General features: G+C 43.9%; 1 protein-coding gene across 4 annotated transcripts in view; it reads left to right on the top strand.

Annotated features, from left to right (window-relative positions):
* GRHL2 (grainyhead like transcription factor 2) overlaps nt 1-14,330 on the top strand; it is a 113,220-nt gene extending 98,890 nt beyond the window's left edge. For all 4 annotated transcript variants that reach the window (XM_043507500.1, XM_038389562.2, XM_038389563.2 and 1 more), the window contains exons 15-16: nt 8,591-8,655; nt 10,128-14,330. In XM_043507500.1, the coding sequence (XP_043363435.1) occupies nt 8,591-8,655; nt 10,128-10,242 (180 nt within the window). In that variant the 3' untranslated portion in view covers nt 10,243-14,330. The remainder of the gene's footprint in view (nt 1-8,590; nt 8,656-10,127) is intronic.
* Nucleotides 14,331-17,215: the final 2,885 nt, after the last annotated feature.

Raw genomic sequence — 17,215 nt, 5'->3', positions numbered from 1 at the left:
CCCCATCTGCAGGCGCCGCCCCTGCAGCTCCCAACAGCTCCGTGGTTCCCAATGGCACAGAGCTGAAGCACGTTGTGTAAGGCAGTCAAAAATTTTCCATCAAACCCATTTTTTCATAGAAAATTGGATTTTTGATTAAACAAAACCAAAACCTCTAAACTAACATCATCCTCAGGGCTTCTCCCTTTGTCCCATGTCTTATTTCAATTTATATTCAGACAGCAAACTCCTCCAAACAGGGACCCTATCTTTCTTTATGTAAACACACGATATTCATGCTTAACAAATTAGTAATAGAAAGAAAGATGTTAAAAGATGTTTAAAGAATAATATAGTCACTTATTCAAAAGACTATAAAGTGCCAGTGCCATCAAAGTACCACATCCACACGCTCCATTGCTGCCTGTGAACTATCCAGACATACCACTTACAGTACCTCTCAAAATAAGATCTTGGAGTCTAGCCAGCTTCCACTTTGGATTCCACCATATCCATTGATCTTCTCCAAAGATGGCTTAAAGCCATTACAGTGAATCATGGCAATCCCATGTGTGTGGTGCATCAGGGGAGATGTAGTCTGTCCAGGGAGCCCAGCCTGTAGAAGCGAATGGGAGCATGAGGTATCCAAACTATAACTCCCATGAGGCAATGTGGTCACTCAGGAAGATGTGGTTTAATGTCAGAGTCCAAACAAAACAGTTTTATTTGAGAAAGCTGAAACATTTTGTTTAGGTTAAAAATCTCAAAACAAAAATGTTTCAGCATTACCAAAAGGAAAGTTTCAGTTTTCAGTGAAAATCATTTGGCTGAATGTTTTCTGTTTTCAGTCAAACAATGAAAACTTTTTATGTTTTGGGTCTTTGGATTTTTTTGACAAAAGTTGAAATTTTCCATGGAAAGAATTCAGAAATTGCAGAAAATTTTGTTTAATCAAAAATCCAATTTTCTATGAAAAAATGGGTTTGATGGAAAATTTTTGACTGCCTTACACAATGTGCTTCAGCTCTGTGCCATTCCACACCAGGCAGCACATGGCCCTCCAACATGACCTCTAACATGGGGTGGGACAGGCATGGGTCACATTTTGCCAGGCATGACACAAAGGGCTGGAGCAGTTAGTCAAGGATTTGGTCTTTAGTCTCTTTTTCTATTATAGCTGTTTTTCCTGTGTTCATCTCAACATAAAACCATCCCTACTGGTCACATGATAGGGATATTTTTAGCTATTTGGGAGTCTCGTTCATTGTTATAGTAAAGAAAGGATAGCTCTCACTGTTAAGGATGGTTCAAAAGTTAGCATTTGCTGTTAAATTTCAAATACTGAAGTTACTTCACTCAGGGCTTGTCCACATGGTGTGTTAGTCCACACTAGAGGGTGTAAATTCTAGTGCACACGAGCATGTTGTACACCAGCTGGCAAAGTGGACCCTGCTAGTGCACGCTAAAAGTTTCCAAGTGCACATTAACCTAGTCCCATTTCAAACTGAACTACATTAGCTGGCATTAAGAAACTTTTAGTGTGCGTCAGCAGGGTCCATGTGAGCCAGTTAGTGCACAACATGCTAGTGCACACGAGAATTTACACACCTCTCGTGCGGACTAACATGCTACATGGACAAGCCCTCAGTTATCTGTGGCAATTGGCAAATATTTTAAGGGTGACTACTTGATCTAGGAGCAATGAGATGAAATTCAGGAAGGGAATATGAAAGCTGAATGTTAAGAAAATGTTCCTAACAGATTTCAGAGTAGCAGCCGTGTTAGTCTGTATTCGCAAAAAGAAAAGGAGTACTTGTGGCACCTTAGAGACTAACAAATTTATTAGAGCATCCGATGAAGTGAGCTGTAGCTCACGAAAGCTTATGCTCTAATAAATTTGTTAGTCTCTAAGGTGCCACAAGTACTCCTTTTCTTTTTGTTCCTAACAGAGAGGTCTATTCTAATGTATTATAATCTCCCTGTGGAAAGGGCAGAAGTCCAATTATTTGGGTTATTTATAATGAGACTGGTGATAGCTCCAGAGAATACTCTGTATACCAGCCTGCTTTGGAAGGATCCCCACTCCCAACTATCCTGCTTTGGAAGAGGGTGTTAAATGAGTTGCCCTGACAGTACATCTCTAAATTCTCTGATTCTATAACAGGACTATAGGATTCTAGCACGTTTGCTGTGGCTGCTCATTTTCAGAATCTTCTGAATCAGAGGATTTCCCATAACACCACTCTGATCCCTGCCTCCATAGTTTACTATTCTAAGTAGTTGGCAGAATCTTTAGTGGTTCCTGAGAAATGTGCTTAACTCAATCAACTTCAGGTATTTCCCAAAGCCCAGTAATCCGGACATGTTATATAAATCCTGCACCTGCCCTAGGGTTTGGCAAACAAGGCATTCCCCAAATTATCTCCTAATAATATACTTAGAATGGGACATCCCAAACCACTTCTAAAAACATGCGGTATGTGTGTCTTAGGTCCACTGAGGCTTCCCAGGAAAGCTTTGCCTTGGTATGTGCAGTATGCTATGCATTAGCTGCTGTCAAATGGCCTTGGGACAGGGAGATTTTCTTTTATATGTTTGCTTGACATTTTTGATAAACATTGCCATGGGACAGAAATACAAATTCATGTAGCTGTGTTAATAGCCTGTTACAATATTGACGAATAAGTCTTCATTAGGCTTCAGAGTCAGCTCCCCAGTGAGGTAAAAGGGGCAGTCCGTATCTATCACAAAGCTATTGTTTGAGCCTGTCTGCAGACACTGCTGCACCACTTTATGTTTGAGTAACATATTCAAGGATTTCTTCACAACAACAGGGATAGAGCCTTAATTCTTTTTTTCAAATGAAAGTATAGACTTGGGAACACATGAGAGCTGCAATCACCGGTTCACTTACCTGATATTATCTGACCCTTGGTCACTACTTAACAAGGATTGTGGGATTCTGTGTTTGTACAGTGCCTAGCAAAATGGGTCCATGACTCGAGCTCCTAGGCGCAACGGTAATACAGATAATTAATAATAAGGGAGAAGTAAAAGGAGGAAATGGGAATATCTCTGAGAATTTAATGCCTGGAAATGGCAGCTACTCTTACTGATGTTCTTGTCTCTTCTTGAGTTACAGTGATAGGGCAATTTGCCTTGAGTGTACTTTTAAACCTTCCCCCCTTTTAGCAATCAGATTTAGACACTTTCTATCACTTCTGTTTTTCATTTCAGCTAAATTACTTTTACAGCGTCACCTTTTAGTCATAATCTGCTGTCTCTCTTTCTTCCCTCCTCTCTCAGACAGTATGCACACATGTAGGTATGTTCCCCTCTTGACACATGTAACCCCCTGCCTCTTTGGATGAGAATAAAAAGCAGTTAAAGAGCTTTCCTGAGTAGCAATACTGACTGAGATTAGTTTGATAAGGATACTGTCTAAGACTCCAATACTGCAACGTGAGCTACGTGCCTGCAGCAGCCCACCTGCTTAGATCACAGTGCAGGATTGGAGTCTAACTTTGCAAGCAGTTACATGCTATTAACTATGAATTTTGTTTAGGCACAAACCTCATCTGTCAAGCCTTCTTCATGTTAGCAGAGTGTTAACTGGTTTTTAATGCAAATCAGTTTAGAACATCTTCACCATCCTTCTGTGAACAATGGGCCTGACCCTGCAAGTTGCTGCATGGCCCTGGGAGATACTAAGAACCCCCACTCCCATGGAAACCAGTGAGAATTGAGAGTGCTCAGAATCTTGCATGATCTTATCAGCGTTACCCATGTCCTTTCTCTCTTCCATCCCTCCTCATGTTTGATAAACCCACCTGTTATGTTTTGTTTATATTAGATTGTGAGCTCTTTGGGACAGGGACTGTGCTTTACTACATGGCTGTAAAGTGCCTAAGACAATGGGTCCTTGATCCTCATGGAGGCCTTGGTGTTACTTTAATACAAATGATAATATGGGACCAGGCCTAGCATTAGCACATCCAGCCATTTCCAGAGGCATTTGGACCCATGTCAGAGCCAAAAAGAAAAGGAGGACTTGTGGCACCTTAGAGACTAACAAATTTATTTGAGCATACGCTTTCGTGAGCTACAGCTCACTTCATCGGATGCATTCAGTGGAAAATACAGTGGGGAGATGATTTATATACACAGAGAACATGAAACAATGGGTGTTACCATACACACTGTAATGAGAGTGATCACTTAAGATGAGCTATTACCAGCAGGAAGGCGGGGGGAGAAGAAAACCTTTTGTGGTGATAATCAAGGTGGGCCGTTTCCAGCAGTTGACAAGAACGTCTGAGGAACAGTGGGGGGTGGAGGGGGGGGATAAACATGGGGAAATAGTTTTACTTTGTGTAATGACCCATCTACTCCCAGTCTCTATTCAAGCCTAAGTTAATTGTATCCAGTTTGCAAATTAATTCCAATTCAGCAGTCTCTCATTGGAGTCTGGTTTTGAAGTTTTTTTGTTGAAGAATAGCCACTCTCAGGTCTGTAATCGAGTGACCAGAGAGATTGACATGTTCTCCGACTGGTTTTTGAATGTTATAATTCTTGACATCTGATTTGTGTCCATTTATTCTTTTACGTAGAGACTGTCCAGTTTGACCAATGTACATGGCAACGGGGCATTGCTGGAGCCATGACTGAGAGCACCAGCCTGACAAAGCACAACCCTAAAAAAATTGACAGTTTACAAATTTCACATGGAAACCACACTGCCAAAATGTAAACTGCCTCACATTCCTTATGGGGTGTTAAACCAGAAGTGTGGATGGCACCTGAATCTCTTATCAAATCTCCCTGATCTAGTCTTGCGGTTCCTACTAGGCCTATTGTCAGAGCGAACAGACACAGCCATTTGCAGTGCCCAACACGTTGTATTGGTCCTGCAAAATCTAGGAATTATACTATATATTCTTGAGAGCCATCTGTTAGTGCCTTATCTATTAGCTTCTATACAACACCCATCATGTCCAGATAAATTACAGATAAATACAGAACTTCTCAGATAAATTAGATCAGTCTTTCAATGTCCCTAAAGACTTCCTCGAGGCTCTGGTCATGACCACTTCTTGATGTTAGGAAGCCATGTTTTGACTTTTGTAGTAGCATTTTCCCTTACTTCTGAGACTGCCCGTGGTGCTGGAGTACTGGGTATTTGTTGCTCTTCATTCTCCATTTCACAGCAATTATTCTCATTTACCTTTAGAAAACATTCCATTTTCTCAAAGTCATGCTGAACACATACACACACACACACCCCTCTACCTAGGGCTGGTGGCTGACGTCTGACAGACTTTACTCAAAAAGAATTTTTAATTCATAGAATCATAGAATCATAGAATATCAGGGTTGGAAGGGACCCCAGAAGGTCATCTAGTCCAACCCCCTGCTGAAAGCAGGACCAAGTCCCAGTTAAATCATCCCAGCCAGGGCTTTGTCAAGCCTGACCTTAAAAACCTCTAAGGAAGGAGATTCTACCACCTCCCTAGGTAACGCATTCCAGTGTTTCACCACCCTCTTAGTGAAAAAGTTTTTCCTAATATCCAATCTAAACCTCCCCCATTGCAACTTGAGACCATTACTCCTCATTCTGTCATCTGCTACCATTGAGAACAGTCTAGAGCCATCCTCTTTGAAACCCCCTTTCAGGTAGTTGAAAGCAGCTATCAAATCCCCCCTCATTCTTCTCTTCTGCAGACTAAACAATCCCAGCTCCCTCAGCCTCTCCTCATAAGTCATGTGCTCTAGACCCCTAATCATTTTCGTTGCCCTTCGTTGTACTCTTTCCAATTTATCCACATCCTTCCTGTAGTGTGGGGCCCAAAACTGGACACAGTACTCCAGATGAGGCCTCACCAGTGTCGAATAGAGGGGAACGATCACGTCCCTCGATCTGCTCGCTATGCCCCTACTTATACATCCCAAAATGCCATTGGCCTTCTTGGCAACAAGGGCACACTGCTGACTCATATCCAGCTTCTCGTCCACTGTCACCCCTAGGTCCTTTTCCGCAGAACTGCTGCCGAGCCATTCGGTCCCTAGTCTGTAGCGGTGCATTGGATTCTTCCATCCTAAGTGCAGGACCCTGCACTTATCCTTATTGAACCTCATTAGATTTCTTTTGGCCCAATCCTCCAATTTGTCTAGGTCCTTCTGTATCCTATCCCTCCCCTCCAGCGTATCTACCACTCCTCCCAGTTTAGTATCATCCGCAAATTTGCTGAGAGTGCAATCCACACCAGCCTCCAGATCATTTATGAAGATATTGAACAAAACGGGCCCCAGGACCGACCCCTGGGGCACTCCACTTGACACCGGCTGCCAACTAGACATGGAGCCATTGATCACTACCCGTTGAGCCCGACAATCTAGCCAGCTTTCTACCCACCTTATAGTGCATTCATCCAGCCCATACTTCCTTAACTTGCTGACAAGAATGCTGTGGGAGACCGTGTCAAAAGCTTTGCTAAAGTCAAGAAACAATACATCCACTGCTTTCCCTTCATCCACAGAACCAGTAATCTCATCATAAAAGGCGATTAGATTAGTCAGGCATGACCTTCCCTTGGTGAATCCATGCTGACTGTTCCTGATCACTTTCCTCTCCTCTAAGTGCTTCAGGATTGATTCTTTGAGGACCTGCTCCATGATTTTTCCAGGGACTGAGGTGAGGCTGACCGGCCTGTAGTTCCCAGGATCCTCCTTCTTCCCTTTTTTAAAGATGGGCACTACATTAGCCTTTTTCCAGTCATCCGGGACTTCCCCCGTTCGCCACGAGTTTTCAAAGATAATGGCCAAGGGCTCTGCAATCACAGCCGCCAATTCCTTCAGCACTCTCGGATGCAATTCGTCCGGCCCCATGGACTTGTGCACGTCCAGCTTTTCTAAATAGTCCCTAACCACCTCTATCTCTACAGAGGGCTGGCCATCTCTTCCCCATTTTGTGTTGCCCAGCACAGCAGTCTGGGAGCTGACCTTGTTAGTGAAAACAGAGGCAAAAAAAGCATTGAGTACATTAGCTTTTTCCACATCCTCTGTCACTAGCTTGCCTCCCTCATTCAGTAAGGGGCCCACACTTTCCTTGGCTTTCTTCTTGTTGCCAACATACCTGAAGAAACCCTTCTTGTTACTCTTGACATCTCTTGCTAGCTGCAGCTCCAGGTGCGATTTGGCCCTCCTGATATCTTTCCTACATGCCTGAGCAATATTTTTATACTCTTCCCTGGTCATATGTCCAAGCTTCCACTTCTTGTAAGCTTCTTTTTTATGTTTAAGATCCGCTAGGATTTCACCATTAAGCCAAGCTGGTCGCCTGCCATATTTACTATTCTTTCGACTCATCGGGATGGTTTGTCCCTGTAACCTCAACAGGGATTCCTTGAAATACAGCCAATTGTGCATTTCACTTCTCTAATGCAGCAGACAATGAACTGTTTAGTAGCAACATAATTTAATTTCACCTGGGAGAGGGCAAATAGTTTGCTTGGATGCTTGCAGCGTCCTCTTGCCTGGAACAGTCTGTGACAGAGACACTCCCTTTGACATAATTGTTTTCCCTTTTTGGAACAATCTGCTTTTGCCTTTCCTTTAAAGGAAAAAAGAGACACAGAGCTCCTCCCCAAAGAACAAAGTAATAATTCTGAAATGAAATTGGTATGAGATTGAGGAATACTGGAATTACTATCTCTGTAAACATTAAATGGGTTTATCGTGGCATGGGTTATGCTGTTATAATGAGCATCAAAGGAATTACCAGTGAACTGCCACATACTGCAAAGGGCTGCCTAAAGCATTACAATAGAGTGGATTTGTCCTGGGTAATTTCAGTTAGCTAAAATGCCATCCTTCAAAAGTTCTCTTGTACGTTCTGGTTCACCCATGGACACATCTCAAGAGATGTTTTTGAAAGCCCTCTAGTTTAATGATATTTTCTTATGTGCCTCAGGGAATCAGACTACAGCTGGCTGGAAAATTCCAACCAAAAATGAAATGTTGATGAAAAATGAAAATACGCATTTCATTTTTTCATTCAGTTCTAACCCAGGTTGGGGATGATCCAGTGACAGTCCATCTTTCATTCCGTGGTTAGGGTGTCCCTGTAGACTTGTGCTCCAGGAATGGATGCCAGAAACATGAGCCCCCTGCACAGAAAACCAGCACTGTCAGCAGAATGAGAAACTGCATTTGATTATATGGAAGGTATATTAATGGCCTTGCTAAATGCACAGATGTGACCAGGGACAAGAAATGTTAACTGCTGGAGCAGAGTACTAGGAGGAGCTCTCAAACTGCACTCAAAGGTGGTTATACTTACCATGTTTCTTGGTACTGGGCTGATGAGTGTTTTTATAAAAATCTAGTTATTTAGGATTATCCCTCTCCAGAGCACAACAGTCTTCAATTAGGCCACATTGTCCATGAAAGTAGGCTGATGGTGACCCTTTTAACATGGGAAATATATATATATATACTAAAAGAGTCTCCATGAGTTGGTGCTTCAATATCTTATCCTAAAGGTACAGAATGTTTTTCCTATTCCTCATCTGTCTGTAATTCTTGTCTTGTTGTTGTTGTTTAATGATTTCAGATATCTGAGAAATATGGGCTTCCAGTAGAAAAGATTGCAAAACTTTACAAGAAAAGCAAAAAGGGGTAAGAGAAAGTAAAACCTTAACTAATCATGATGATTTTTTGGTACAGTAGTGCCCAGAGACTCCAGCTAAGATCATGGCCCTATTGTGCTCTGTGCTGTACAAATGCCTAATAGGAAGCAAGTCCCTAACCCAAATAGACAACAAAGAGTGAAAGATATGGAAAAAGTTGATCTCTAGTCTGTGTCTGGAGCTCATAGTTTCAGTATTTATGGACTGAATGGGGTACAGCTGGGTATCAAGCCCATAGTGGGGTGAGAGCAGAGTCCTGTGCAGACCACATATGTAATCTTTATGATTTACTGGCCTATTGGTTCTCCAGCCTTTAAATAGTGGGTGCATTCAGAATTGACTTGGCAGGATGTAGAGTTTTCTGGAATAGTCTATGGCCCCAGAGCTGAAAGTTTGACAGGGAGCTGGTAGTTTAGGGAAGGGCAGAGCTATGTTTAATATTAGAACGTTAGCTGAGTAAATGTAGACCTTTTACAATGACTCAAATGTGCCAATAATTTAAAAACAACCAATCTCCAACCCCACAAACCTTAATGTCCTGACTTCCAATGTTTACTTTGAAATAACGACAATATTCTAGTAATGTCATTTTAAATTAATTGGCATCTATTTACAGCCTTAATTCTACCTGAACAAAGTGTTTTGTGGGGGAATTTCCATGGCTTCTAAAGAAATTCCAGTTTTCTTTTTAAGTCAGCTTCTTTCTAACACCATATTCAGCTGTTACATTTCTTAGAAGAAGCTATTTTTGTTGAAAAAAATGAGGAAACATGTTTTATTCTCACATGCAAGCTGACCTTTATTCCAGCCCACCACATATGGTGTAGCTCAGGCTTCACACCCAGCTACAAATCATTTCCAAAAGATCATTGACTCACACAGAAGTAACCCTCCGTGTGTATATACAGCAGGCTGGGAGTAGCAAGATGCATCTGGGCAGCCCAACACCTCTGCAGGCAAATATGAGCTACCGGGGCAGGGAGAGTGGGGAAGCTTCGTTAGAGTTGCATGATGCAGAAGCTTTGCCTTTAGCTCTTCTTCTAGGCAGTTTATAAACTCCACAGATGTCCTGCCCCTGGCAGCTCTCTTTTGTCCTGAAGAGATTATAAGCACCACAAGAGTCCCAGCTCTGGCAGCTTCCCCTAGTCCAGAGGCTATAAGTAAAGAAAATAAAGCAAACAAACATTCTCCCACCCCCATTGAGATTTCACAGTGCATGGCCGGGCAGAGAGAGAGGGAGGGGGATATTCTGTTCTCTTCAGGAAGTGGAAGAGATTTCACCAGTGGGTCTCTGAAAGAGATCTCTGTATGTCCCTTATAGCCGCCTGCCCCCGTTTGGGGGTCAATCAGGATTAGGAAGTGAGTACACCTATCCAGGCAGCTTTGCTTTGGGCAAGAGTGCATAATCTTCCCTTTGATTAGCCATGTATGTAAGAATACTGATTTCTTCATTTTCACCAGTATCTTGGTAAACATGGATGATAACATCATTGAGCACTACTCCAATGAGGACACTTTCATCCTGAACATGGAGAGCACAGTGGAAGGCTTCAAGATCACGCTGACTGAGATCTAGCCCAACTCAGGGCCCTTTCCCGAGGAACCACAGCATTTCATCCTTGTTGTGAAGAAGAACATTCCCCAGGAACCTTGCAGACTTGTCAACGCTGATCAGAGAAGCTGTTACAAAAATGCATTGAAAATATCACCCACTCTGTTATTCAACACTAAAAACAAACCCAACAAACAGTGACTTGAGTCTGTCAAGCATGAGGCCACGCATGTTCACTTGACCCCTTATTTATTGCTCCCCCGTCTTCAATGTACAAGCGATTACCAGAGCAGTCACCCCCAGCTCATGTGAAATAGCACCTTTTGAACCCAGATGTTAAAACAGCACAAGTGCCTCCTAAATTAGGGAAAGGAATTGTATTGGTCCAACTTGGGAAATCTGGTTGAAATTGCTTTAACAATAGCCCCTTCCACAATCAATTGCCAGAAAATCTGATGCTACTAATTTGTGCAGTGCTAAAGATAGGGAAAGTGGCCAACTGAATTCACCTACTCAAAATGATGCCTATTGCTCTGTAGCGCATAGACTTGCCAAATACCTCTGGTAGTTCTCCGCATGTAGCAATGAGGACGTGTAAGTAAGGCATTCATCTATATTGTAATTTGTAAGTAAGCTGGAAAAAATACCATGTTAACCTTGTATATAATGTTTATAATATGCAATAATATATTTTAACCTACTGTACATGGGAGTGTTTACTGCCACTATGTTTTTTTGTGTTTGGATTAAGGGTGAACTGTCTCTCTCCTCTCTGTGAGGTTTAGATTTCTGCAAACTGCTGAGGGGTGAGGCTGTGCTGGGAAGCTAATATTCACATCTGATTCATGGGTTTGGTTCAGTATTTATACTGGAATATTTACAAGTATCAGGCCAAATTCCTCCCTGGTGTAACTCCATTAACTTCAAAGGGCTAATTTTGGGGATGAATTTGGTCCATTGCCTCTAAAAATTGAATGCACTGCAATTGTTTGGTAGTTCTATTGGTGTGTCTCTATTTTTTTTCTCCAAAATCCTTTCCTTTCTGTCTCAATGCTGGTCCATTTCAGTCATGTTATTGCAATGGCCACCTACAGAAATGTTTGCCCAGGTTAATAGGCCTGATTCTCTATTGCTTTGCACCTCATATTGTCATTTCCATCTGTGCAAAGATGGGTGTAAAATGCCAGCAGTCTGATTTGGTGGTATTGTTTTAACACTTGCTTTGTACAGATGTAAGCTCCCAACCCTTTACACATGCGTAACTGTACTCATGTGTGTAGTCCTGTTGAAATCAATACTTTGCAATAGTAGTTCAGCATGTACATAATCATTTGCGGGACTGGAACCCAGGCAAGGTTCAGGGGAGAATCAAACCCAACGTATCCAGAATCTGCTTTTTGCTGTATTTCTGTCTGCACCTAGATCTTCTATTTTTTCTATTTCCCCTCCCCATCTGCAGCTCTCTCTCCATTAAGTAGTGCTGAATGATGTGTCATGGCCTTTTCATACCACACACAGGCCCACATGGCTGCTTTTCTAACCCACCTGTGATGAGGTATAAAAGTGGACACTCTGAGGAATAGGAATCTTGTGGTATTTGAATTTGGCTTTTTTTGGAGCAAAGATCTATCCTGACTTGGGCCAGATCTTTGTTTCTGACTCTTCATAAAAAGAAGTGAATTCTGGCATGTTAGATTCAGGCCTGGGTACGATGCACAATCCGACTGAGTTATGGGATTTGTTCTTGTATTTTTCTTCTTTCAATGGAAGAAATGTTTGGAATTCTAAGACATCTCAACAGGGTCTTTCAGTCAGTCACAAGGGTCCAGTGGGGTTACTCGTGCTTAAAGTGAAGCCTGTGGGTAAATGTAAACAAACATATGAGCCCTTTAATATCAGGCAAGCTCTTTTATCTATTTTAACCATCTGTGGCTTTCGATACTAGACTGTTTAGCAATACACATCGTTGGTAGATGTCGATGGGGATTTTGGATTCATCACATAGTTGACATAGATAAAGAAAGGCTCAGCAAAGCCTGCACATGTAGCAGCAGCACTTGGGTTAATAGAGGATTTAGCATTCCCTCCCCCAGGAATGTGTTTATTTCTTCTCGCCTGCATAACTGATACGATGTGAATGTCCTTTGGGTTGCAGTGTGTCCCACTGTCCTGGAGCACTGCTGCTTGCTAGCTGAGGATGGGTGAGAACTGCAGGGTTTTAGGAAATGTGAACAGGGATGAGACAAAACATCTTTCTGATCTCAGGCTCAGGAGCTGCAGCTTGTACACAATCTGCAAAAGGGAAGGTGTGTCCAAGATTAATTGAAAAGATTTTGTAAAATACACTTTCAAATAAAGTGTTTAAGATCCCATAACAGTGACAGAACATCCAAATCCTTCTGGCTTTACTCACACAGGTGGTCTTACTGAAGCTAAAAGCCTCTTTGGCAAGCAGGATTTGGCCCGATATAGAGATGGGTTTAACAATGACTAATATAGCTATATTAAGCAAATCTGCTAGACATTTCTTCTTTAGAGTTATTGATCTGAAGTTTAGGGGGCTCCAGTGGATGGCATCACAAGCACCTAAAGCCTTACAGAGAACACAGCTCATTGCCCTTCTTTAGGTTTTAGTGACAGCATGAGCTGTGGAAGGAGAAACACAGGACCCTGAACTCTGGTCTTGACAGGTTAAAAGCGTGCTGGTTCACCTTTAAGGGTTGTTGGTCAAAAGGAGGAGTTCAAGTCACAGAAAGGCCCAATGCCAGTAACTTACACTGCTAGAACAATGGGAGAGCTCCTCTGCCCAGTCTAAATATCCATTATACATTGGTTCAAATACCATGCATTTATTTACATTCATACTGGTTAAAACATGTATGTCACTTATCCTTCATCAAATCTTATGATGAATAATGTAGCTTACATTTAAAATGTGCTCCTAATTTAAATGCGAGTGAGATTTGGCAATGGTGCACCAGAGGACAAAAATGCCTGTGTTAGCTTGCTGGTCTTTTGTTTGTTTGGTTGTTTTTGTTTTTTTGGGGGGGCACTTTGTGGTTATTGGTTTAAAAGAACAAAAATCTCCTCCTGCAAGCGAGGAGTCCTGACTATGAACTAGTGGAGTCTGAAAGGCAGCTGGTTCATGGAGCTCTTTACACTAAGGGAAGCTAAGTGTTTACAGATGTTCCACTAGTTTTTTAACATTACAACAGGACTGTACGTAGAAGCTGTCCGACAAAAGACCAAAGCTATAATGCAACAAGTAGTAATTCCTGAGCTGTCAGTGGATCGTTCCATACATTTCTTTGTATAGCCATCCATTGAATGCCTTATTATGAAAGCCAAACTATGCAATACAAATCTAAAGTCTGATGCTGCTCCAACATAGTTCAGTTGCTTATAGCCCAAAGTAAATGCATAGAATCGTAACCCCTGTTTTGAAGGCTAAATTTTTTTGTTGGTGGGTGGTGGGGAAAGGGCACCCCCCTCCCCAAGATTAGCGATAACTACAGTTTGGTGGGGTTTGGAGAATTTTTGCCACTGAAGGGTACACACTCAGAAAAAAATTGACTTTTCTTCCTTGGGTATATCTCCTGCTCTCTCTTCTCTTGCACAATGTGTTGATCAAGCAACTACAGATTATATTGTTTCAGACACTGTTCCTGTTTATTTTCCTGTATTTAAAACTATGGATTGTTTAAAAGTTGCAGATTGAGTGCAACTGATGGCTTCAGTGCTATCAATAAAAACGAAGCTGCACCACTGTTCTGAATGCGGCGTGTAGTGTGATGTGGAACTGGAAACGAATGCTCTTCCCGAGACTTTTAAAGTGTAAAGTATGTCAAATGTTTATTCCCTTCCCCACTTCCTTTAAATTGTGATAAGATGCAAACAAGTGTGTTTGTGCCAAATTTTGTGACAGCCCCTCTCTCTGGCAAGCAAGGAAGCTTTATGTATAAACTGTGTGCATTTATATTAAGGTAATATAGCTCATGTAACTTAATAGTGTTGTAAATGGGAGAGGGGATTGATAAACTATAAATACAGGTATTTTATTTTTTTGTACATTTTTCAGAAGGAAAATAATAAATATTCATATGTAAGAGAGACTAGTGTCCAATAGGTTCATTGGTATATAGTGCATTATTAGGTACTGTTTTTCCATTTTCCTCTTTCTGTCTCTAAGAAACTTTCCAAAAAAGTAGAAGTAGCAATTATTATGAAGGAATCAAGAGGGGCTGGTGAAAATACATATTACTCAAGCTCTGGAGTCAATACGCATGTATTTATAAGTAGGGACTGGAAGTCACAATATCAGCCTTAATCCATGGGCAATAAAGCATAGTATTACACTGGTAATGTAATGTAGTGTTTGATTCATGCACTGAGGCCCCATGAGTTTCATAAAACAAAGGCAGCAAATGTGGGCTAATTGCATGGGGCACTGCCCCAAGCTCCATAGCAAACATTTTCAAAGCTAATTGTCATGCTGGATCTGCTAAGAGGCGATTCCAACGCCCATTAACCCTCTTCCCCTTGCACTTATCCTTCCTCCTGGCCAGGTGGGAAGAAGGATTCTGACTAGGAAGGAACTGGGCAAGCCTGGGAGCCAGGAGCTGTAGCGAAGCGGGATACTGAGAGGACCCCCCAGAAACTGTATGCAGAGCCTGTGCCTGCCTGATGTTACAGCTGGATGCAAGTCTCTGTGGGACTTAGGGGGAGTCAGAGCAGCTGGGCAAGAAGTCAGTGCAGCGGCGCCTCAGTGAGAGAGACTGAGTCTGGCCTGGAACCCAGCAAGGTCCTGACTGGACTGGAAAGGGTCCTCCCCCAGGCACTGGGCCCAAAGATCCCTTATGCTCAGTTGGACCACCCCAGCAATCTTAACTTTTACTGCTAGTGCTCACATGACCATTCCAGGCTCTGTACCTGGAGTATTTGCAACCTTTCCTGCCAAGCCTAGTAAAATACCTTTTCCATTAGCCACACATCTGAATGGGACCCACCATGGCTAGGATCTATAAGGCCTAGCAGCTGAAGCACCTACAGTACTTGCTTCTGAGCTGCAGTACATCTCACATGCAACTAGCACCCCTGGGGCTTGGTGTTCACCAGTATTGAGCCACTATAATAATTACTGTCGGTAAAAGTCCCTCTTCCCGTGTGTGCAGTTTTTAAACTGCTTTTCTGCTCCCTCTGCTTAGCCAGGTTTTTCACTCACTCCCCCAAAAAACCACAGCAAGGGTGTGTACATGAGCACCTCCATCTGCTGAATGGAGCGGAAGACGGGTCCATTGCTTAGGGCAGTAGCCAGGAAAGCTCAGTTCATATCCTTGCGCATCCATGGCCTGCCTGACCTTGGGCAAGTGCCACCAAGGGCCATAGGCAGGCATTGCAATAACTTTTAGGTGCCAAGCAAATCACTTGCATCCGACGAAGTGGGTATTCACCCATGAAAGTTTATGCTCCAATACGTCTGTTAGTCTATAAGGTGCCACAGGACTCTTTGCTGCTTTCACAGATCCAGACTAACACGGCTACCCCTCTGATACTTAGCAAATCACTGGCAGTCACGACCCTGAATTAGGCACCAAGACACCTAATACAGTGAGGTGGGGGTGGAGGGGGCTACACCTGGGATTCATGAAAGCCAGCACTCTGAGTTGGGAGAAACCTAAGTTAGCCAATGGGCGATGCCGAAAAAGCTGGATGTGTCCTAAGCCCTGCCTCACTCTCAGAGAATTAGGCACCTAAGTTGGGCTGCAGGGAGGTGCCTGTCTCTGCTAGTGAGTCTCAGCCATGAACCTGCTCCTGCAGTTGAGCTTGTGACAAAGAGGAGGACCACCCCCAACAACTTTCAACCCAGGGGTTAGGTACTTACTTGGGATGTAGGAGACCCCCCCCCCCCGTCCTTCCAGTCTTTTTCTACCTGACAAGAAGGGAGCTGAACGGTGGGGGGGGGTCATCTCCCACATAACCGGTGCATAAGGGTGGCTGGGGGAGACTAAGCCTCCCCAAACCTTGTGCCATTGTGGGGGTGGGGAGGGAGGCAGTGGCAGATGAATGCATGGGCCCTGGGATCTGTGCCCAGGGGCCATGGCCAATTTGGGGCCCTGGAAAAATTCCGCCCCCCACCGCCCTGGGACTGGAGGCGCGCTCGTTTCATGCTGTGGCCCTGAGCTTTTCCGGTCTTGGGGCCACAGCGGGGGGTGGGGGTGTCCAAAAGGAGAGAGCAGGGGGAGGGGCTCGGGAGAAGTGGAGTGGGGTGCAACAGGAGCAGGGTTGTGGGAGAAGGGATGGAATAGGGTGGGGGGTCTGGGCTCCTGCCAGGCCTGAGAGTTCTGCCGCAGGCCCAGTCAGGGCTGACTGCTCAGCTCCTCCCCTCCCACCCCCATGGCCCCCGACTGAGATCTCAACCCAGTTTCCCCCCCCCCCCCGCCCCCACAGACTGGGGCCATGGGCAGGGGTCCAGCTTTCAGCCCCAGGGGGGAGGGGGAGAAGAGCAGCAAGGGAATGAGAGCAGCGAGCAGGAGCATGGCCTCAGCCAGAAGAGGCAGGACAGGGGCTAACCTCCCCAAGGGGACGCTTCACCCACTGCCCATGGTCTCCCGCCTCTCAGGAGAGTGCACCAACCACTGAACTTGGGGCTATTCTGATGTGGAGGCTCCCTCAAGCTCTCCTGCTGAAGCCACGCCATTGCATCTAACTAATTAAAGCGTCGCTGGGCTTGCAAGCGAGACTGCCTCCAGGGGGGGCATATCTAGCAGGTGGAAGACCCACGATCCAGTGCCCCTGCTCCAATGACACTAATTAATTAGCCAAAGTGCAAGGTGAGACTGAGGTTGCTCCACATCAGATTATCCCATAGCTCAGTGGCCAGAACACTCATCTGACAGATGGCAGAGCCCTGCTTAAATCCCTTCTCTTTATTAGGTGGGGGGAGACCTGATGGGGGAGGTCTCCCACGTCAGGTGAGTGGTCTAACCCCCCCCCCGGG

Source organism: Dermochelys coriacea, chromosome 2 (assembly GCF_009764565.3).
Source record: "Dermochelys coriacea isolate rDerCor1 chromosome 2, rDerCor1.pri.v4, whole genome shotgun sequence".
In the NCBI taxonomy this organism is placed as follows: domain Eukaryota; kingdom Metazoa; phylum Chordata; order Testudines; family Dermochelyidae; genus Dermochelys; species Dermochelys coriacea.
Note: the sequence above shows the minus strand (reverse complement) of the source record. Positions and strands in the feature narration are given on the sequence as shown.